The following is a 24,669-nucleotide window of genomic DNA, read 5'->3' on the forward strand; positions in this document are numbered from 1 at the left end:
CAAAATGGAGATCTGTTTGTAAGGTAGCGGTTATATTAGAAACACTCAAAATGTCTTGATCAACAGTTCAAAACTATTGCACTTTAAACACATTTTAAGAAAATGATCCTTTGTAGGGAAAAACATGAAGGAAACTCACAATTTGCACTTGTGATTCGAATAAAACAAGTACTACAAAACAAACTAGAAAGCATTCAATTTCTCTACAATCCAACCCACAGGAAAGAAAATTTGAAGTTAATAATATCCTATCAGAAATAATTTTACCCACATCTTTGTTATTATCTACTGTAAATGTTTGCTGTATTGGTTCAAGCAAGATTATCTTGACAATGATTTTCCACACCTTATTGTTTGTATAAAAGATATTTACTTCAATTATCACACCTAGGGTGCTAGTGAATAATACATTGTGTGAGTTTCATACAGTGATATTGCTTCTCCATATCATATAGGGACTGATGTACAGTGCTGAGAACAAACATTATATGGCTAACCAAACAAGGACAGAATAAACAATGCCATTTTGCTGACAAAAGGATCACGTTCCCAATACTGCCAGCTATATAACATTTACTTTATGCTTAACAAATACCAAGAAAAATAAAGGTTACAAAAGATGAGTCACAGCAACACAACAATGGGCTTCTCAAACCTACTTGTACAAAAATGACACTTTTTGGTCAATTGGGTCGTTGTGAGGATTTTTAAATCTGTGATTTTTAATATAACAAACAAGCCCTAAAAAGTCTAAGACTTAGTGCGTTACAGCAAAAATATAAAATACTGCTAAAAATGTAAGACACCACAGTACACTGGGGTAAACTGAGCTTATTTAAAAAAAAAAGAAAAATCTCAAAATAGTACATCACTTTCCGTTTTGAGTTCACCTTGTGCTGTGACTAGTAGTCAGGGCAGCCAAAAGCGCTGTCCGTTTTCATGGCAAGTAGTTATTGCACAAATACTAAGTTCTTTTAACAAATGGAAGGGGCATGAAGAAAACCATGTACCTTGCTACAAAAGATAAGTCTATTTACTTTGGGGATACATGCCCAAAAATATTTGCATTCATGTACATGACATTTTCTAAGAACCCAAATGCACACAGTGCCCATTTAAACAGAAAACTAGTATGAAGCAAATGGAAGAGCCTTGCAGACTTTTGATAATTTTGTTATCTAGGACTTATATGAACCACGAGTACAAAAAATAAATATATAATACTAAAAGTGTGACGGCAGTTCAGAATCTTCAAAGTGAGTTTGCATTCCATCGAAAGAGACGTGATAAGCAAGCAAATAACTTGCCTGTGTTAGTAATCTCTTAACCTAGAATAGTCTGAAGATTTTCTGCTGGTAACGAAGTGCTGAGTGGAGGCTTTAGGGGTTACTCCCTGATCATTCACAACCAGCTCCAAACTATGCGCTTGGATTTCTACTTTAAGCTAATTTGCTACAACATTTCAGTTCCTCCGAAGCTGTCCGAATCTCTTCTTCGCTCACGGAACAATAGTTTCAGACTACGGCAATATACTATGAATTCATCTTCAGAATCTTCATACTTCCAACCCACAAAGGTAGGTGGTTAGTAAAAAGCTTTTTCAAAAAATAAAAAAACTGTAATTTACTTAAATAATTCAATAGAAGAATGTGATTTCTATTACAAAAGTAAGTGCTTGGCGAAAGGCTCTAGGAGGCATTGGGAACAGGCGCATCTATAAATATTTTATATCTTTATTCTTCTTAAAATTTGTTTTTAAATTTTTTAACACAAACCATCCTCAATTGATATCATACAGACAACGTTATGCCTTGCACAATTCATTTTGTGTCGACTATAAAAGCAATCATACATTCACTGCATCATTCAAGCACCCAGCCTAACATCAAGCAGATATTTCGCTTATGAAGACAGGCCCATGGTCAAATTAATGATGGCTTTCGGTTGATAATGGGTAAATTGTGACTGAAATACCAACTTCAACAAAAGCCATATTGGTTCAATCACTTACATGGGTAGATAAGATTTAGTCAATCTGGACTCGGCGGTTGGCTGACCCTGGCAGTGATTGTGCTAATGTACAGTATGCATTATTTAACCAGAAAGCACTTAATTGAGATGTAAGTCCCAACATCTGCATTAGTTTCCACTTGGTATAGGTGTGATGTTTTGGGGATAGGATATAAAATTGAAGACTGAATACTATTAATTACATAAGAAAATAAATGTGAAGAAAATAAGGACACTAATATTTTTTGTTAAAACCAGTATAGAGACAGCAGTTTAGAATAGAAACATACGCTTCTCCCAGTTGTTCACATCGAACTAAAAGATATAACAGGTAAATATTATGTAGGTACCTCAATAATTAAGTTGCAGAATATACCGTTTGGGTGAATGAACAACGTGCACATTTCAGAATTAAACTGCAGATTCATGGCTACAAAAGCTGTATTTTATGCTTCAGTAGAAACCATATCAAGCCATCTGTTTCCATTGAGCATTTAATCTCAAAGATTATTATATTTTTTATGTATTTCGACTGAAGGAAGGTTTTGAAACCTTTAGAGGGTAGATTTTTGACAGGATTCTTTTTGTGAATACTTTAACTGGAATGGCCGTCACCTCACAGTAATATCTTTCCTATGTGGGCTGCGAGGCGACTAAAGAGAGTTACACGTTACTTCCTTTCAGCTCCCATTGCTGTCTAACACATTTAGCAAAAGTTTACAAAGCAATAACTGGGGAGAAAAGCTGAAATCAGTCGGAGGCTCTCTGCAAATACAGCAGAAAAGGGGTGATAATTATTTCACCAGGTAAATACCAATACCTCAAGTGATGGTATTTCCCCTACTGCAGTAATCTCAACCTATTCTGGGATCAATAGTCCAGAACGGGGTAAAACGAGGAATTTACGTTTTGCGTCTAAAATGCAGCATTTTCCTCTTTTTGAGCGTTTTGTATGTGAAATAATGGGCCAAATCCGCCTGGAAAAATATATTATGTTTAAAAAAAACGTATTACTGCACACTCACTTACCTGTAGATGAAGATTTCCTTCCTTGCTCAAAAAGAGCCAAGTAGAAGAAAATTCTTTACAAACGTTGAACTACCCTGAAGATCAGTTTTTGGATGGCAGGTCTATTTAGGGTGTATGGTATAGTTACAGATGTATTCAATGTCTGTATTTGTCATGGTTATGTTAATATTTACTAGCTGCCTAGTGACATGCTAAGGTTCCATGATGACATGTTGAGGTTCCTTGACAGAACACTGGTGCGACACTGAGTGAAGCCGTTAGGGACTAGTTGCGTCTTCTAGGCTTAGTGCTTATGTAACTAAGAGTTATCTACCAATAAAGTGTGTAATGGTTCAACTTCCTGCTGCTATGTGTCCTTATCACTTCATATTTTGCGACGAGGATGGCAAAGACTGGTTGCTGATAACCTTATTGCAATTTCGTAAGCCTGTTTCGCCCCAAAAAAGTGATTTCTTGAGCAGTCATACACACACAGAAATGTACACACGAACGCCATATCAAATTTTTATGATATCCACTATTTATGTAAATGAGTACCATTTAGATTTATTCTATATACATTTAGGCCATGGAACTAGGCGTGCTGGAATGATGTAGGGAAATCATTTATTTTATTTTAGTAAATGCTGACATAATGCATGTGGCTTCGGCCTTGGACCTAAATACAGCAGCCAAAGTGTTATTTTCCCTCGAGGATCAGGCTTAAAATAACCTGTCAAAAACCACAACGTACAGAAAAAACAGAGCGTGTCGAGAAGTAAAACTATGGAATATTAGAATTCTGAGAAACCATAACTTAAGGTTAATAAACTCATTCTAGTTCTGTTACTCGAACCTTGTGTAATTCAACACACGGAAAACGAGAACAAGAGTAGTTGTATTGCCATAGATGCTGTATGGGCTCTTGGGCAAGTTGATGTTGCTTGAATTTACAAACCTAGAGGAGACTTTCGCACACACAATCCCTACGACAAGATCCACAGACTTGTGAAGAGAGATTCTTATTCCTAAATGCTGTCAAGGTAAATAGACAGTCGCCTTTAAACTTATGGAGTAAGTGCCTATTAAGTATATCCTGGAGGAGTAAGGAAAAAATGCTTGCAGTGCCATAGGCAGGCACTGCAGCAAGTATGCCAAAAACAGTTAATGAAGAGTACATTCAGGGATAAGGGTGTACTCGTTTATCACTGAGTAGGAAGAATCAGCAGGTACGATCTGATCTGTCTGACTTTACTCTCTCCAATGTATGAGTAAATATGATCAGTGCTGGAAATTCCATTTGAAACAATGCTGAGAAATGTCTTTTAGGAGAAGCTCACTAAGATTCCGGTAATCTGTCTGAACCGCCCTAAGAAAATAGTTAATTTCTATAAAGAGATAAAGGGCCTATACAATTTTTGCCTGACATGTAGATGTTGGCAACCTTACAGAAAAAAATGTTAGATATCCAAAATAAAAAATGGGGAGCTTATTTTTTTCAATGTTTCATAGCACTCTACCCTGCTTTCTAGCCTCCTGAATGTCACACATCTGAAAGGTCTAGTCCTTCATTGCCTTGATACTCAGAAGCAGCTTGAAAGATGTCGGGAAAATGAATTTATTTAAGGAAGGGGTTCAGAGCAGAAGTAGAAAGACTGCCTACCACGACAAAAGTCAATAAATTTAATAATGGTTCGGGTCTGACGAAATCCTTTAAGTGCAGAAATCTCAATTAAATTAGATTTCAGAGTCAATGTTTTATGTGTATTTAAGTGCCTTGAAAAAAACCCACACATAGACAGATGGCTGTCAATGTAGGCAAGTGACAACAATTTCTACCAAAATTCAACCTTATTCAAAGAATTTGCACATAATCTGCCTGAATCTTTAACACTTAAAGAAATGCAGCTAAGCATAATAAAACTCTTCGAAATACTCTTGGTAGCGAGTATGCATGTACCAATCATACATATAAAATCTAATTTATTATTTAAAACATATTAGCAATATGTTTTTATGAGATTCTTTTGGTGGGAAGCTCTTCAACAGAATACCAAATCGACATGAAATCTGAAAAACTTAAACACATCCTTCCTTTCCAAACTCAAATATGGAAAATTTTAATCTCAAGTCTAATAAACAAAGTTGATGAGAACATTATACGCTCAAATTGAAAACCCAGACAAATCCGTTGCAAAAATGAACTTTAGTGCTACCTGCCAAAAGTTCCAGATTGGGAACCTAATGAAACCTGTATTTGCTTTGAGTTATGTGCCACGTACATTTTGGGTACTTTAGCCATAAATAAAGCCTGATGTGCAATGCCCTTTTGTGGTAAAAAATCGCATTGATTTGCAAATTGACACGATTTTCAACCACAAAAGAACTTGTTTCACTGTTTTCTAAATCCCTTTTGTGCAAGGGGCTCTGCGACTGATTACAAATCACAATTAGGAGGGGGAAAGAGCAGGTCTTCCCTCCTAACTGCAATTTGCAATGACATCTATCAATAATTTGAGACCAAAACTGCAATTACCATCCATTTATGACATACTAACTCTCAAGTTGGATGATGTTTAAGGGATAGGGAAGTTGACACGAGCGAGAACTTCCCCTTTAAGAATCATGTGAGGCAGCCTTAGGAGGGAGCAGACAGTAGTCCAGGGGACCACTGCATTCTCTCTCTCATGCAATCCCAAAGGAGTTTTTTTTAAAGCAGAACCTGCTTTAAATATCGGCTCCTTTTAAAATGGGAAAACAAATTATTGTTTGGGAATGTGAATGTAGTTCATGTAGAGATAGAGGTCTGCTGTCCCTTGCAGGCTACCATGATTGTATTTGTAGCCAATCAATGGGGGTTGCATAAAACATCCCACATAATTAATATTCATTAGATGGTCGTTTTGCTTCCTTCCCCCAATTGGGCATTCTGTGGACACACCTATTAGTACATAGGGTGCATCGTAAAATGACAAGCAGGTAACAAAAAGTCAGTGCATGAGAGGCAGTCACTATTTGTGACTTGTATTCACGTAGATCAGGCCAATGGCCTTTAAATACGAAATACAATTTCATTTAACAATCCAGTCTTTGGGAAATGTTCATCCATTTCTAGTGAAGATGTGATTTACTAGCCAACAGTTGATGGGCTCATAATGCAACATTTACTCTCGTTTTGGAAAATCAATTTGTAGCTCAAAGCTGGGAAGAGTAACTTGCTGGTACGCAATGTCAAAATGACCAAGCAGTTAGGGTATGCTTAATCGGGAAATTGATACAGAAAAGAAAGATAGTCCATTTCAAACAGCGTAATGAAAAACATTCATCCAGATTACAGTAGCACACTTTTTTAGTCTTCAAATATCACTATATCTTCAGTATTTTTTAAGATGATTACCAGTTACTAGTGTATTCTCATATACGTTAGAAAATATTCAATCACACAAACAAATATACAGCAGTCTTGATAGACCTTCCATTTGCTACATATCGAAAATAACTTAAATGAAAAGCCTGGTTTTGTGTAACATTGGGACAATGAACTTGCTCCTGCCTTTGTCTCCTAGAGCCTTTCGACAATGGATTTTTAAGGACATAAATTTGCATTAGTGTCTGGACTTGTGTATCAAAAACCTGAACCAAGATGCTAAATTTACAAATTTGAACGTTGGTGCTGAAAAGCACTTTCTGAAAAGCATGCAGGAAATGTGGCCCCAAAGTCTTACAGTGAAAAGTCCCATGGTTAAGTTATTTAAAGCACAGCAAAGTGTAAAACCAGGAGCATACCTTAAATATGTTAATTTCTACTTGCCTCTTCCTCCTCCTCAAACAAAACTAGTCATATTATTTTAACTTATGAAAAACATAATGCACCATTCAAATAACATCAAAAGATGCTGACCTAAGACAAATCTTCACTGATATACAACATGGCCAAATAAAGTGTTCAACCAATAATATAAAGAATGACCATCTTGACAATTATACCCAATACTGCCGGCAGTCTATCCCCCTATCAATCAGAAAATAAAATACAGCACCTATAAATAAGCAGTAAAAATATATTTATATGTACGTTTGTGTTCACAGACATACTCATATGTGAGTGTGTGTGTATGTATGTATATATATATATGTGTGTATATATATATATATACACACACACACGTATGTCTAAGTGTGGGCATGTCTATTTATGTTCTTACATACATAGACACACAATCTTCTTTCCTACAGCTAGATATGCAATAAAGGTGCTTAAATAAGCAAATTTGTAAGAAGCCAAGACACATGAAAAGCGTATTGAGAAAAGGTGGCAGTAATGCACTGTGTGCACATGTACATAAGAAAATGTACAGACAAAGTAGGACATGCATTCACAACCACACATTCCAATCCTCACAGCCACACACACATACATACATAAAGACAACAGGAATAGTCAGATACAAGTTGGAATTTGATCTGTACTTGTACAATAGCAATTGTGCATTAGAAGATTTGGAAAGTTGGAAAAGGGGAACTGTGAGGTGCAATTATGCAGCACAGATATTTTGGTTTCAGGTTTGGACTATTTACAATTCAGTAAAGACACATACAATTGCCACAAATTGCCAAAAGAGAAATTATTTGGATAACTAAAAAATAGTAAGTCCCAAGATTGTAGTGTCAACAAGGTAGGTAACAAAGCTATAGCTTAATCATTCTAACGTGGCAAGCTTTGGTGGAGTGTCTTACAAATAAACTGCTTCAAAACATAAGTAAATATATATTTGAAAACTGAGATGATAGTACACGTACAACCCAAACATTGTACAAGTACTTGCTATTGTTCCAACTAGTATCCTACGCATCCTAGATATGAGGTCTGATCAGCGTGCTCTGTGGTTAGAGGTTAAAAAGCAGATTATAAAAATTCCTTATTTCAGATTATTTTTGTTTTGTCCTGATTTGGCCTAAAATGGAGTGTATTAAACAAACTCTGGTCTGAAAAAGACCAGAATCAGTTAAAGCTATGAAACAAATGCTCCTCAATATTCTATTTCACTTTCAAGAAAACACTATCAGCTAACACACATTAAGGTATTTTCCTGATGTCATCTTTTGTTACAAAATATGTGGAGTAAATGCGCATTTTTTCTTTCGATTCAAAGTTTCAAACAACAAAGATTTTTTTCTTCAAAATAGTTAGGATTCCAAACAAGTGTGTTTAGAGTCAGTTGACTGTGCAATCTCTTAGTGGCAACTTAACAGCTACAAAACTTTCAATTTTCCTGAAAAATCCTCCCCTCTTTTCCTGGCTGAAGAAGACAACAGTGTATCATCGCTCTGTTGCCATTACATGGCAGATAAAAAGCCCCCTTTTAACATGTGGGTTTCATTAGATTTTCTTTCTTTTTAGCCCACACGCAGAGGAGGGCACAAGGCAAAGCTGTAAGAGTTATTCCAGAAATTGTGGAAATCACTTAGGGCAATAAGTAGAACACTTCTGGGTACAAAAAGCTTGACTACACATTTTAGTTTTCTTCCTCGAAAACACAAACATAAAATGGGCTAATAAATGCTCCTTCTGTTTTCTATATGCACCATGGCCTATGGCATTTTGCCCTGTGGCCTGCAGGGCGATAAGTGCGCAACACAATAGAACCAGTAAGGGTCCAGTCTAACTTTCCCCAGCTCCAAAGAGTTGGGTAGGTTTAATCTCAAAACTCCCATTCGTTGGGCTCCTCTCGACTAGCAACTTTTTCTAAGCGATGTATTATGTTGTTCAAATTTGCTGCTTTCTTTTTCCTCAGGGTATTGTCCGGTGTGTTTTTTAAACTAGTTGCTTCGGAAAAACTGAAGAAACTCTGAATAGAATTGCCTTTTTGCAAACTATGGGCAGATGTGGAGCTTGTACTTGGCACACTGCATATTTTCTCTGAATATTCTTTAGATTTATGCAAGCTCTCTCCAGGGAGAGCAGACGATGAGGTAGAAGCATCCCCCTCTCTAGCACAGCAAGGCATTGTGTCCGGAAGATCTCGTGAAGATTGGGACCCTGAAAGTGAACTTCGACATTGTAACTTCAACCTTCCATCTTCATCTTTTTCTAAGCTCTCCCTTGCCAGGTGTAAAGAGTCTGATTTCTCTGAAGGTCTGCCATCTGGAAATGGTTCTCCATCTTCGAAAGCAGAATCACTTGTACCCCCCTGAGGATGAGTTTTTGCACTGAGGCAGTCTTCAGATTCCAAACAGCCTGATTTTCCTTCAGAAGTGCCTTCTGTGTCTATCCCATCACAACTGTCACCTTCAGAGCTGTGGACTGCCCTGATGCTTCTGGTTGAAGGCGAGTCACCTGCTCCAGACTGACCAGCTTGAATTTCTTCAATGAACAACTCTCGGCGGATGCGGGATCTATAAAATACATTAAAGCATGTAGTCAGCATACATATTTGAAAGTTAGTACAATATAATCACAGTGCTGTAACATGTCAGCAACATTTTATTAGTTCATGGCTTATACACATGTTCCTATAGGATGTATGGCTAAGTTCTTCTGAAACCAACTTTCAAAATATTAAGTTAGAGAACAGAACCTGCTGTCTAACATAAAATTAATCACATCAGCCCATTTCCTGCCACCTGAAATTAGGTGGTCTCCATAATAATCACTTCTATCACACGTCTTCTGGAAGTTGTTATAAAGTTTAACAACCTTTTTTCAGAAACGATATTTTTTACTGTAACTCTGCATTCCATTTCACAATTGAGTACTATGCATGTTCTAGTGATGCTCTTGCCATGAATAGTCTTTGAAAATGGCATTGCATTTATTTCCTTTACAACTATGAAGGCTTGCCTTTCTCGTCGGAATACATATTTTGATTCTTAAGCCTCTTGTTGGTCGTGAAGTTTATTTCCATTCAGAATGATTTCACAAAGTCATTATTTCATAATTTCTTTAATAGCAAAACATCCTAATAAAACAAAGTTAAACATTATCGTTCAAATGTCCTCGAACCATATATATACATATATTATATTGACGACTCACGGCCCGGCAGTCACTCACACGGGAGGCTGGAATGTCAAGGGGATCCGAGGGAGCCTGAGGAATGTATTTCAGCGGACACTCCATTTCTATTACCGCGTCTTTGCCCTGAACAGTGGTTCCTTCTCCACGAAACACCCACCAGGGAGCAGTGCTCTCTGGGAATTGCAGTGCAATTCAAACCACTCTGGGTGAAAGGACATGTGATCTGGGGGTTGGAACTGATCACCCAATCTGGGACAAGCAGGACACTTCATAAGACGTGGGTGGAGACTTACCGTGATGGCAGTAGCATCTGAAGAAGGCAAGTTGTGCCGAAATGCTGTTTCCAATTAAAGGCTTCCATACGGATTCCCCGATTCATATTTTTTATCTGCACTGTTTCTCAAAGCCACCTTAGCGAGATCTATTAACATCTGGCCAAAGTTCATTTAATTACTATGCCAGTGTCTTCTTCTAAACCAAGCATTATAACACAGAGCTTGAATTTCCAATGAACCTTCTAAAAGTAAGGTACTTAAAAATGCCCTTCCAATAGTGAAGTTCTAACGAAAACTGGAAATCTTATGTACAAAGCAGTGCCTTTCAACTGTATGCTTCGTCAAGGTAAAGTGAGAATAAGTTTAAAAAAACAAATACTCAGAGGTTGCATATTGAAAACCTGTTAGACCTGTCAGCCCTAGGGTGGTCTTGCCCTACATTTGTTTCCCTTTTTGCCTCGTTACTGACCGCCATTTTTGTTGGACATAGGACTCTGGGCGCCTTACCGCTGCTAAACAGTGCTGAGGTGCAGGCGCTCTCTACTAACAACATGGTTGCCACAGGCCCCTGCTACTGGGGTTAGGCCACTGTCCTGTCTGCGTACTACTAGTTGGGACAAGGCTGGGACTTAATGCCTCTTGTCACCATAGACAGACACCCCAGAGCCTTCTAGAACCTTCCAACCCCTCTCCCCCCCAGGTAGGTGCCAGAACTTGCTGCCTTTTTGTAGGGTCACCTGACCTAGGGGTATAAAAGTAAAGGAGGGAAACCTGACAAGTTAGTTACACCACTGGACCTGGGGACCCTCCGCTGGAGTGAAGGCTGCTGAGCTAGGGGGGATTGCTACACTACTGAGGCTGACTGATCCTAGGACCTGCTGCCCCAAGTTAGATGAGTTACCCTGCCTGCCTGCTGACCATGCCCTGTGAGGGGGGAACCAGGGATACCAGCTCCAGTGTGCCTGCCCAGGACTGCCAGATTCCCTTTCCCTCCAACTGACACCTGAAATTCATAGCCAGCGCTGAAACTGGGACGCGCTGTGTGCCTGACATCCGAACCCCCACTGCCGGGATACTGCAAGACTGCCCAAGGTATCTAACCTGGAGGCTGCTGCCGTGCTGTGGTTGTACAGCGCTGGGGAGGTGAGGTGCTGTGTCCCCCAAGATCACCACTGCTGTCCCGGGCGTCCAACTGCCTGCTGAGCTGCAGCGCTGTGGGGAAAGTGCTTCGTGTGCCCAGGGTCCGCAGGAGCTATGGGAGCGAGCGCGGGGAGGAAGACGCGCTGTATTGCCTTGGAATCACCGCTGCATACCCGGGGCCCCGTCTGCGTTGCCATGCGAGCTTCTATTGCCTGGGAATAACTGCTGCAAGCCAGAGCGCGGCCCGGGGTGTGCCGTGAGAAATCCCCAGCAGCGTCAGGCGAGCGCCGTGCTGGGGTTGGTGCTCCCGGAAAGCGTCCCCTGGAGGCGTGCCCCCGCTGACGTCATTCTCCCGTGGTGAGGGCCGCGCCGGGACTTGGAGGGACGAGGAAGACGCGGAGCCCGTGTTGGCCGCAGGGCGGGGGTGGCCGCCTTCGCCCCAAGAGCAGAGAGAGAGAGAGACCGGAGGAGCTTCGGGCCCCCCTCCCGCCCCAGCGCCAGGTAACATCCCGGGCGGGAGTCGTTCCCTTGGGAGAAGCGTTGCTGCCAGGGACTGTGGAATGGCAGCCCCGTGACCGCGCGCCTGCCGAGCGAGACTGAGGCCGATTAACTCTTCATTTCCTGGCCCCAGGGGTTAGGAACCCGCCCTACACAGGGACCATACTTAACTCCCCACGTGTAGACTGACGATGTTGCCTCAGGCCTGTACCATTAAGAGGCTCAGTCATCTTCACTGCAGAGATGGCCTCAGGGGGCCTGAATACCTGGTACAACTAGCCAGACGCGAGTAATAACGGTCTGGGGGATGCCCCCCCCCCGGCTGGAATGTCTTCATTGTGACCTGTAGTGCATACCTGCATAAGAGTTGTGACCTGTAGTGCATACCTGCTTAAGAGCTGTGACCTGTAGTGCATACCTGCATAAGAGTTGTGACCGGAAGTGCATATCTGCCTAAGAATTATTACCTGTACTGCATACCCGAATTGAACATATATTTGCCTAGAAAATGTCGCCTGAATTTAACATACATTTGCATAGGAAAAGTTACCTGAATTGAAGTTATATCTACATAGGGTTTGTTGCCTATATTGACCAAAGGATACGAAAACCGGTTACTCTGCACACTGCGAGACCCTGGCGATTTCAACCCTGACATTGTGTGTGCTTTACTGTGTCAGAGTGGGAATGTGCTGCACAACTACTTCACACATAGCCTCGGGCGTGCCTACCTGCCTCGCGCCAAGCTACCGTGTCGGAGTCAGCGGTCCCTGGGACCACAGTTCCAACATAACCATACTCTACCTGAGAGTGCTTGAAGCTGTGGCGAAGCTCCATTATACTCAAATGTAATTTTAAAAGACAATTTTAAGTTGACCCTCAAGCAAGACGTTATTACACAATCATTTCTCTTGATCACACATACCACTATGAAACTTTGCTTCATTAAAGCTCTGTACTGAAGAGCTGGGATAAAAGTTATTCCAGCATTTTGCCCATGGACCATAAAAGTTATGTGCTAAATCTGTTATTGAAATACTTCTGCTTATGCAGACTACAGTTCCTACATTGTTAGAGACTCTTATTCCAAGTGCAATGGAACAGGGAAGGCAGACTTAAGACTTTAAGAAAAATCCACTATAATCCTGCAGTAGTTGGCCTTAAAAGCCCCATCTCTTGTAGACATACTCAACTACCTAGAACCACTTCTGATGATACTCTCTTCCTTCCTCAAAGACCTCTCTGGGATGCTTCCTTGCCCCTACTCAGCATTGTCAATGCCTCCCTCACTCAAGGCATCTTCCCAGAAGCTCTCAAGACAGGCCAGATTCTTCTACGTCTAAGGAAAAATAATCACCAACTACTGCCTCATCACTCACATACCATTCATCGACGAGGTCACTGAAAAAGTAGTCTATGTTGAACTCCAAGAACACATCAATACTAACCATCTCCTGCATGACTACCAGTCTGGCTTCAGATCGTGCTGCAGCGCGATGACGGATACCTGAAATATCGTAGTCGATGCCCTCTTGACTAGAAATGTGCATGACTCCTGCCCCCTGATATTGCAGCCCCTCTCAGTTGCCCTTAGCAGTCAACCATCCAATCCCCAAATGCACCCTGAAGTCACGAATGGGATTCACTGGCAATGTCTTTAACAAACAAGTTATTTACCTTCTGTAATGCTCTTTCTAAGTGGGCTTTAATGCACACTGCCTCTACAGCTAGATCAGTTGAGATGGGCACTTTGCCCGCTCTGTCCTGCAGAACATTTTGGTTTGAGCCATTCAACAGACCCACCACCTTCGGAGATAATGTTCTGGGGTATATTCACAAGGTGAGGAATCAGCCGTTAGAAGCATCTGTCAGTAGAACAGGTTACTTACCTTTGGTAACGCTCTTTCTGGTGGATACTTTAACCTCATATTGCTCTCTGCCCTCCCACCTCCCAATTATGTGGTACTGCCTATCCTATTTAAAAAGACTCCAATCCAGGAAATCTCACACTGGCTCATTCAATTTGCAGATGAGCTTCGGGACTGAGGATGCAGAAAAGTTACTGAAAGACATTGATATCAGCAAACCTCGGGACACTGCTTTAGAGTTTCTTGATCCATTCTGGTGACTGGGCAAAATTCACAAGATGGGGAATATGTGGTTGGAAGTATCCATCAGATAGGTTTTCCTCCTACTTTTCCAAATGACACCAGTCTGTTCACCTGGGCAACTCAAGGTCCCAAAAGATCCCCATCAACTGCAGAGCTTCCCAGGGTTCCATATCGTCTCCTGTCATATTCAACCTCCTTATGGCGCAGCGTGGTGCTCTACTTATTGAGTGTTTGACATTGTTCAGCATTCCGTTCATCATTTGTTCTTTTTGTATTTTTTACCCTAAGTGGAATGGGTATGCCCAGACGTGGGTCCCGTGTTCCCTCTGCCGCTGGATTCAAGCTAACCTAGCTGATGAGGAGTGATGCCGCAAAACTGGTCCCAGGATGCTGGTTTCCGGTACAGGGAGGACAATGGCCTGGCAGTTCGGGCAGGACTATTCCCATGAGGCACAGGGTCAGGACTGATTTGCATATAGCTGGGTCTGAACTGAGGTGGCGATGTGAGCTAAAGAACAATGATGGATTCAACCCAGACTGGGGGGTGAGTGTCTGAAAAGTTCAGCGCTCCGCCCATCATCTCCTTGCGTTTGCTTACTCCTTGCATCAGGCAATATCTTCAAAATCAGCTATATTAATTACAAAGCCATCACAACCAACACCTCCCCACCTATCTTGCAGACAAGCTCATCATTTCGGTAACTGACACACCCGCAGCCAGGCCCCATCAGACTGCAGACTAAGAAATGTAAACAAAAAACAAGGCAGCAATCCTTTTCCATCTATACACCCAAGATGTAGAACATCATTAACATATCCATCAGGAATGTCTTAACACTGCTACACCCAAGATGTAGAACTTCATTAACATATCCATCAGGAATGTCTTAACACTGCTACCGTTTAGGAAAGAATTGAAGACTCGCCACTTTCAGGAACACTACATCACAATGCATTAACCACCAAAAACTCATCTCTCTCTCTCTTATCGCCCATTGATTTTATGCTCGTCTTGGACCCTGTACAGAGCTCTGCCGCCTTTTAACTAGGTTTGTACTACAGAAATACGATATACATACAAACATAGAAGCTAAGATGTCCAACTCTTTACCTTCTTGCTCAAAGCCTACTCAGAATCACACAGATAATGTTTATGTTTCAATGGTCCCATAAGTCATACTACAAAATAAACTAAGTGGACAAAGTCAACATTTAAAAAATCACCCTTCCTAGTAATAACTATAATTGCTCTAAGGTAAAACAAAGAGGGGAATTCTAGTCCTTATTATTGACAAGTATGATGTTAAATTTCCACACTGTCTGGAAAATGTGAATTTAAGAGAGCTACTTTCAAATCTAATGCATGACAAAGGAAATGCAATAGAAAGAAACACAATAATTTACATTTCTTGGAATATGTGGGAGGGACAGGTATTTGAACTCAGGCGAAGGAATATTATGTTCATCAAGTGGCAGATAAGGGAGTGGGGCTCTCAGTTCATTCTAATTTAACCCTCTTGAGAGTTCCAGAGCTGGAGTAAGTAGTAGCACCATGAAAGGTTAGCAGAGGTAGCAACTCACCCTCATGTCATGAAACTGTCCTAGGGGTGGGGCAGACCTTTGTACTGGGGTAAAGTTCTGGATATGGTGGATAGTATTCCACTTCTACGTGATCTACGTTCACAAGATGCAAACAATGTAAGGCTTGTTGTGGATGCTAATGGTGCTGAATTAAATCGAACTTCGTTTCAATTGTGATTGATATCAGATTTGATGAAGAAAATGAAATCCACAGAGAAAAAGGATTAATCTCGTAATGAGATTCAATGCATTGAAAAAACTAATGGTAATATCTGTCTAACTGAAGGTTTTTGTAACTGAAGGTGTGCTGTCATCTGGATCAATTAGGCAGATAATCTGTGGATGCAGAGCAGTGAACAAGATATTGATTTGGGACAACAAGTGGATAAAATGAGTAATCTAGGCAACTTGAGCGATACTGAGTTAAGAGTAATGCTGGTAAGTCTGCTAAGAATAAACAGAAGGCATAAACTCTATGTAGCTTCTAATATGAAAGGGACCCACAGAACTAAGGTCTTTCAGTTCATTTTGGCCAAATGTGAGCAAAGACTGATTATTGTTCTTCCTGACATGGAGTCGGGTGGAGCAGTTTATAAAGTAATCCGTGATCTTTTGGAATATTCTTGGTTTTCAGAGATGGTATTCCCTAAAAGATCTAGATAACTTTGCTGCATATATTCGTGGACATTTGCTCCAGAAGCCTTGGTGTGTGAAATTTACTATTATTATTATTTATTTTATTTAACACCAGCCATTCCTGGGTGAAGGGAGAGACCGCTAGGGGTTTGGTGATATTTGTAAATGATCACATCAAATACATGTGCACCAAACTGGAAACAATGCAGCAAAATATAATGACGCCGACCTATTAATTATTAAAGCATTCTTCCACTTAAACTGATATGTATATATATATGTATATATATATGTATATATATTATCTACTGGCGGTCGCCAGTAGATAGTTCTAGTTAGGACCGTGTTTCCATAGGAAATCCGCAACATTCTATTTGGAATAACTTTGGCGCCGGTTGACGAATCCTCGCGAAATTTTCAAAATAGGTGGGGCGCTCCGCTCCGCTCCTACTCTGAAAGTCTCGGGGGGATTCGTCAAGCGGGGGCTGAGAAAAAAGGGGGGTCCCAAAACACGTTTTCCCCATGCAATTTTCCATAGGGACCTTTAGTCCAAGGTACAGCCCGAACGGCTGAACAGAATTACTTGAAATTTGGCAGAGAGGTAGTCCTCAGGTCAGGGAAGTGCCTTTTGCAGGTCTGGTGTCAATCTGTTCAGCAGTTCCTGAGAAAATCAAAAGTAAAATCATATATATATATGTGGGCGGAGCCTAACCACACATCTCATCCTGAGATCTGATTGGCTGTCAGCACTTCATCCAAGAAGTGTTGGCAGCCATCTTGGGACCAATATACAAGATAGCACCTCATTAAAAAGCATTGCAGTTAATAGAAGGTTTTAAGACTTTAGTTACATTATAAATCATTTGTTGATGGTACCATACTCATTTTAGGAATTGTGGTATGTTCTAAGGTGATTTCACCATGTGAAAAAGCCTTCTGCTGGGATATCATGATTGAGAGAAAAATATTTTCTCATGCTTTTCCCACAGAGGTTTGGAAGGTGATCTATAAGCTAAACTGAGAGCTTATTTTCTGTAAATTCACATTATCTTTCTCAGTCATGTGAGAATGAAGTCTGACATTCTCAGTAAAACATGTACATCCAACAAGGGCAGAGACTGTCAGTTGATTCCTTTGTGTTCTACTGCAGCTTCCCAGAGTGTTCCAAAGAACAACTAGAGCGCTAACAGTCTTACTTATGATAAACATATGGCACACCTGAAGCCATCTTGCTTGGATTAAACTGGTAACTCTTAAAACATTTAATTTAAAAAGGAACAAAATGAGGGGGTTCATTTTTCCATAAAAAGTATGATTAGTGCCGCAGAAAGAAAAATTAGGACAAATTTTGAGTGACTTCTCAAATCCTCTTCTATTTCATTAAAAAATTCTGACATGCAGACTGAAACATGCACTTTCAATACCAGCAGCAGTTTTCCCTGGTGAGCAGTAGCTTTACTACAGTGATCTAATGAGCAAAAAGAGTGCTAACATTCTGAATTTATGGCAAATGTGTGACACATCTGAATGCCTTCTTGATGGAATCAAAGTAAAAAACTGAAAGTATTTCCTACTGAGGAGACTGCAGTAAATGAGGAAATTTCATAACAAATAAGTCTCCCAAGATGGCCACCAGAGACAAAAGAGCCCAAATGTAGCCCAAATATCACCCAGATGTAGCCCAAGTATAGCCCAATGACAGAATTTCCCAGAGTGTTCTTAAAAACAACTAGAGCGCTTACTGTCTTCATTATGACAAAAGTATGGCACACCTGAAGCCATCTTGATTGGAATAAACTGGTAACACTTAAAACATTTAATTTAAAAAGGATCACAATGAGGGGGTTCATTTTGCCATAGAAATTATGATTAATGCTGAAGAAAGAAAATGAGGGCACATTTTGAGTGACTTCTCAAATCCTCTTCTATTTCATTAAAAAATTCTGACATGCAGACTGAAACATGCACTTTTAATACCAGGAGCAGACTTCCATGGTGAACAGTAGTTTTACTACAGTGATCTAATGAGCAACTAGAGTGCTAACATTCAGAATTTATGGCAAATGTGTGACATATCTGAATACCTTCATGATGGAATCAAAGTAAAAAACTGAAAGCATTTCCTACTGAGGAGACTGCAGTACATGAGGAAATTAGGAAACTTCATAACAAATAAATCTCCCAAGATGGCCACCGGAGACAAAAGAGCCCAAATGTAGCCCAAAATCACCCAGATGTAGCCCAAATATAGCCCAATGACAGAAGTGTGCAAAACACTTATTATTTTGTGTTTTTGCAGTGTTATATAGTGCAGACTTGTCAGGTATTGGAGTGTTTTACATGAGCATTGGTTAAATCACACAAGAACAAATTAATTTTGGTTGTAGACATGGGGAGACTAAGTGATTTGACCAGAATCACAGAATGTCGAGCTGAAGCAGAAACTCCAACCTGGTTCCCCAGTTGCAAAGTCTGCAGTTCTGGAAGTAACACCACATCCTCTCCCCTAAGTGCAACATTTAATCAAGTGGTCAACTGGATAAAAAAAATAAAGATAACAAATAATTTAAAAGTGCTTTGTCGCTATTTGAAAACTCAGAAAATATGTCCTTATTTTAGTCTTTTAGAGCACTAACCATAATTTTGATGCCAATAAGACCCTCTCATATATGTAATTTCTAAAGGAAATGCTCTAGGTATTACAGTTTTGATTACATCAAGATGACGTCAGGCGTTCCACACTTTTGTAATAAATATAGAATGTTAGCAATCTAGTTGTTCATTAGGATACTGCTGAGAGGCAGAGGCAAGGGGCACGGACTCTGAAAATTGAAGGCAGGTAGGAGGGTGCAAAGGCAACAATTTAACCACACTGAGCAGACAGGAAGGGCCGTGGCAGCACAACAGACTATGGGGGGCAGTGGAAAGGGGGGCAGGGGCAACAAACAACAATACAGGACTTGCAAGAGAGGCTGTGGCAATGTAATAGACCATTGTGGGCAGAAGGAAGAGGCAATGGTAGAACAACCATACATGCCAACAGACCCGATTCAGCCAGGAAACGTCCAATGTTTTTAAGCTCAAATGGGCTTTATTTGATCTGTCTCCTGTCTACAAGCTCCTCTTTTTCAATGTAACTCAAAGGGGAAAATCAATACCCCAGTTTTTTTTCAAAATCTCCCTCTTACCAAGTTTAAAATGTTCGCAAGTATGGTACATTGGATCATGGAAGGAAATGGGGTAGGGACATGGACTTGGATAACAGAGGACAGGAGGGACATGGAGAGGTGCACCAAACTGACCCTGCAGGGCAGGCAGTACAATACACCACACAGGCCATGCGGGACGGGAGTGCAGCACAACAATCCATAGAAAGCAAGAGGGAGGGGACAGGACCATGCATATGGACAACAGAGAACAGAGGGGCAAGAGGCAATGGTAGCTAGCTGACCATAATGGACAGACAGGAGAGAAAGCTGCAGCATAACAGACCATAAAGGGCAGGAGGGACGGATCAGGGACATTACAATGGAACAGACAAGCCAGGAGGGAGGGAGTAGGGGTCTGCACATGTAAACAGAGGGCTGGGGGCAAGGGGGCAGGGCAGGAGCAGCAAGATAGCCATGGAGGTCAGGCAGGATGGGCACTAGAAGCAAGACACACCATGAAGAGCAACACTGAGACTGTGATGGCATAAACACAGACCATGGAGGGAAGGTGGGAGGGGGTCAGGGGCAGCTAACTGACCACACAGGGAAGGTGGGAGGGGCCATGGCAGCACAGAAGACCATGCATGGCAAGTGGGAGGGTTAGTGGCAGTACATGTCAGGCGCTGATCTAGTGCGCCTACCGAAACTGTAACCAGACCACAACCTCCAGAAAGCTTGGCGGTAGAGGGCGTGGCCTCCGCTATTTAGTACGGGAGAGGAGGACCAATCGGAGCGCGTAATCCTGTTCACTTGATTTCCGTTCGGTGGGTTCCGAACGAAACGAAGAACCGCTGAAGCTCGCCAGCGCGGGACGCTATAGTAAGCGTTGCCGCGTTATTCCGAACCCAGAATTTACCAAGGGTGAAGGAGCACTCTTCACTCGCGGGACGCTGATGCCAAGCGTTGCCGCGTTACTTCGGACCTAGGATTTGCCAAAAGGTGTAGGAGCACTCTGTACTCGCGGGACGCTGAAGCCAAGCGTTACCGCGTTACTTCGAATCCAGGATTTGCCAAAGGTGAGGGACCTATCGCGGGACGCTGACGTAAGCGCCGCCGCGTTCCAGGAGTTCGGGACTGATATCTAAGCCTCGGACCAAAAGAGGAACTAGGAGCGGACACTTCCTCCCTGGCCGTGGAAGCCTGAGCGGTGCCATTCCCCGCCGGAGACGCAGCCTGCCAATAGCAAGGTAGAGTCGTTCTGAGGAGGGGCTGCCTTGTGCAGGACATTTCTTGACTTCGACGAAGCCACCAGCCTGGTGTAATAGGGGGTGTGCGTGACTTTAACTCTACCTCACCTAAAGGGCTAAACAAGGGGGTCAGGGAAAGACTATAGTCACTGAGTCGTTTAGTATTGAAGCCCTGCAGAACTATATCGGGTGCTACCACCTCAAAGGAGCCTTAAGTCGAAGGGAACAGAACCCAGAGAGCCATAACCAACCTGGGGTGTGTTAGATGAAAGGAGGAAGCCTCTTGTTGTAGCTTGTGGCGATTTCGGCAAGGTTATTGATGTTTGGTGTGTATGAGGTGACACATTAGGATACATAGTGAGACCTAATGAGAGTAGGTTGCCCAGTGTGGTTGTACTATGTATTATGATTTCCTTCTGTTACAGATATCCCATTCCCCGCTGTTCCCTTCCTAATTCCCCATCCCTCGCCTGATTGCCCTGGTACTCTGTGTTCGCATTCAGAGCCGGGGACGTCGGGAGGTGGAACTCTTGTACTTCATTCGCTCCCACAGAATCCACAGAGGATCGCGATAGAATTACGCGCCCAAGAATTATTTCTGTGTGTTCGAGTCAAGCACAAGTATGGCCTCCCTAGACGATGTATTGCAAGCCCTCCTATTGGTCCAACAGGAATTGGCTGCCTCCAAGATAGAAGCAGCCGCCCTGAAGGATAGAGTAGAACGACAGGGGCGCAACCCGTTTGATGCCTCGCAGTCAATATCGCCTATACATGTGAATGTATCACCACCCATCCCCCTGGCGAGCCCGGAGAGGTTCTCGGGTGACCCCCTCAAGATCCAAACCTTCCTGACACAAATAGCTTTACATTTTTCATGCAAACCCGCTTCTTTCCCCACCAATCATTCGCGGGTAGCGTTTGCGATTTCTTATATGACGGGGGACGCTGCCAATTGGGCGGTTCCCTTGGTTAAATACGATGATCCCCTGTTATCCGATTGGAACGCCTTTAGAGACGAATTCGAGCGAGTGTTCGATAGAAGGGCCACCACGTTTTCGGCGGACAGAGAGTTATTGGGACTCAGACAGGGCAAACATGAGTTAGTGACATATCTGACACAGTTCAACCGGCTCATAGCCGAGACGGCGTGGCCAGAGGAAAAGCGTATGTCCCTGTATTATCAGGGCTTACATGATGATATGAAGGACGTACTGGCGCAGATCGATCCGCAGCCTACTACTTATACAGACCTGATGAACCTCACGTTACGGTTAGACCACCGATTGGCTGAGCGGAAGGGAGAGAGGGTGTACGGCCACGTCGATAAAACGGAGAGAGGACCCAGGACCACAGGGGTATCTCCGGAGTCTCAGGCAGAACCCATGGAGGTGGGTGCGATCAGGGCCCCGTTATCTAAAGCCGAGAGAGAAAGTCGCCGACTCGCTGGTCTCTGCATGTATTGCGGGAAGAAAGGCCATTATGTTCGAGAGTGTCCGGTTAAACCCAAGAAGAGCGGGTATGCCGGGGCTAAGAAAGTGGCTGTGGCTTCGTTGCCGGCGTTGCCATCAGGTAGGCAAACCTCAGAAGTACTGGAGATGACAACCGAACCTCGGGTTATGCGGTTGCCTTCTTTGGCCGTGATAGAGTCGGTTGCATCCGAATCACACGTAGTGTTAACCATGCGATTGACCGCGGGCGCTAGCGAGCACGAGATAGGGGTGATGATTGATTCCGGGGCCACTGGAAACTTCGTGGATAGTGGGTTAGTACAGCGGCTAGGACTAAAACGCCTTCCGAGAACCAGTCCCGAGATAGTTTGGGCGGTGGATGGGAAGCCTCTTAAATCAGGGCCCATCACAGAAGTCACTGAATCTCTAACCCTGACCAAAGTAGGACTCCTGGGGGATCATGTGGAAAGGGTGGCCTTCAACATCATCGAGGCTCCGCAATACGAAGTGATATTGGGAATGCCGTGGCTGACAACCCATAATCCCACGATCGATTGGAAGCAAAAATCGGTGGAGTTCGACACCGAGTACTGTAGAGAGGAGTGCGCCACGGCGCATCGAACCCATCTTCTAGCCCTCACTCATGGTTTTCACCTCGGTACCGCAGCTGAGAAAGAGACGGTTCTCCCGGCGGCCTATGGCAAGTACAGGGAGGTGTTCAGCGAGAGTAAGGCGGAAACCTTGCCACCACACCGCGTTTACGACTGCCAAATTGACTTAATCCCAGGGGCAGTCATGCCGTCTTGTCGAGTATACGCCTTGTCAGAGCCGGAGACAGAACATTTACGACACTACTTAGACCATTACGTTGAGTTAGGGTTTATTAGACCTTCACGTTCTCCAGCGGCTTCACCCCTGTTCTTTATCAAGAAAGCCAATGGTGAATTACGAACGTGCATCGACTATAGAGTACTGAATAAAAAAACAGTGCGCAACCGCTACCCTCTTCCTCTCATCCCAGTCTTACTAGACCAGGTGAAGGAGGCGTCCATTTACTCTCGCTTGGATTTGCGAGGGGCCTATCACCTGGTCCGGATAAGAGAGGGCGATGAGTGGAAGACGGCATTTAAGACGCGGTACGGGCTATTTGAGTACAGGGTGATGCCGTTTGGGCTGTGCAACGCCCCAGCCGCGTTCCAATACTTCCTAGATGACGTTCTCAAGGAATATATTGATAAAACTGCAGTAGTATATATCGACGATATACTAATATATTCCTCAGACCCCAAAGAGCACATCACGCACGTGTCACAAATCCTACACATACTACAAGAGAACAATTTGTTTTGCAAGTTGAGCAAATGCGAATTCAACGTAGAAGAGGTAGAATTCCTGGGGGTGATCTTGAGTCCGTTAGGGTTGAGTATGGCTGAGAGAAAGGTGGTTGCAGTGCAGGAGTGGCCTATACCGAAGAACGTGAGAGATGTGCAGTGTTTTCTGGGATTTTCTAATTATTATAGAAGGTTCATCTCTCACTTCTCGCAGCTCGTCTCGCCTATCACTCGTTTGCTACGCAAAGGTCATCCGTTCTCTTGGTCTCAGGAGGCCATGCAGGCGTTCTGTGACTTAAAAAAGGCCTTCACTACTGCCCCAATCCTGCAACATCCTCGCTCAGATGTCCCATTCATAGTAGAAGCAGACGCTTCCGACATAGCGGTGGGGGCCGTGCTGTCACAGAGGAAAGCTCTAACAGGACAGTTGCATCCAGTGGCCTTTCTGTCCCGGAAACTGACTCCAGCAGAAACAAACTACACGATCGCCGAAAAGGAGCTCTTGGCCATCAGGAAGGCGTTTCAGGAATGGAGGCACTATCTGTGGGGGGCCAAACATCCGGTAACTGTTTTCACCGACCACCGGAATTTACAGTACCTAAAAACGGCCCGGCATCTCACGCAAAGGCAAATGCGATGGATGCTGTTTTTTGCTGGCTTCGAGTTCATCATCACGTATCGTCCTGGGTCAGAGAACAGGAAAGCGGATTCACTTTCACGACAAGACGGGGGGCAAGAACACCGCTCTGAAGTCATCGAGGCCATCATACCCCCAGAGAAGGTGATATGCGCGGTACGGGCAGACTCGTTTCTGGACTCCGTCAGAAAACACCGCACGTTAATGGATTGGCTCCGATGGGAGGAACAGGAGGCGGACAGGCGCATAAAAGGGGGTCTGCCCTTTTATCAGAATCAACTGTTCGTGCCTTCAATGGAGCTACAAAGGCAGGCCTTCGCATGGTGCCATGAGTCCCAGATAGCAGGACACCCCGGTTGTACGAAAACGCAGCACCTGATGCAACGACACTTTTGGTGGGAACACATGAACCAGGACATCCGTCTTTGGATACAGCAGTGCGCGGTATGCGCTCGAGCGAAAGGAGATCACTCGAAGGCTAAGGGCAAGCTGGTTCCTTTGCCGACTCCTGCGGGGCCCTGGCAAACCATAAGCATGGACTTTGTGGTGGGCCTACCGCTGGATCAGGGATGTGATGCGA

At 43.0% G+C, this 24,669-nt stretch overlaps 1 protein-coding gene across 3 annotated transcripts in view; it reads right to left on the reverse strand.

The window, feature by feature from the left end:
• Positions 1-350: 350 nt before the first annotated feature.
• CUX1 (cut like homeobox 1) overlaps positions 351-24,669 on the reverse strand; it is a 1,097,219-nt gene continuing 1,072,900 nt past the window's right edge. For all 3 annotated transcript variants that reach the window (XM_085649842.1, XM_085649843.1, XM_085649841.1), the window contains one exon: positions 351-9,414. In XM_085649842.1, the coding sequence (XP_085505968.1) occupies positions 8,721-9,414 (694 nt within the window). In that variant the 3' untranslated portion in view covers positions 351-8,720. The remainder of the gene's footprint in view (positions 9,415-24,669) is intronic.

This window comes from Triturus cristatus, chromosome 3_2 (assembly GCF_964204655.1).
Source record: "Triturus cristatus chromosome 3_2, aTriCri1.1, whole genome shotgun sequence".
In the NCBI taxonomy this organism is placed as follows: Eukaryota; Metazoa; Chordata; class Amphibia; order Caudata; family Salamandridae; genus Triturus; species Triturus cristatus.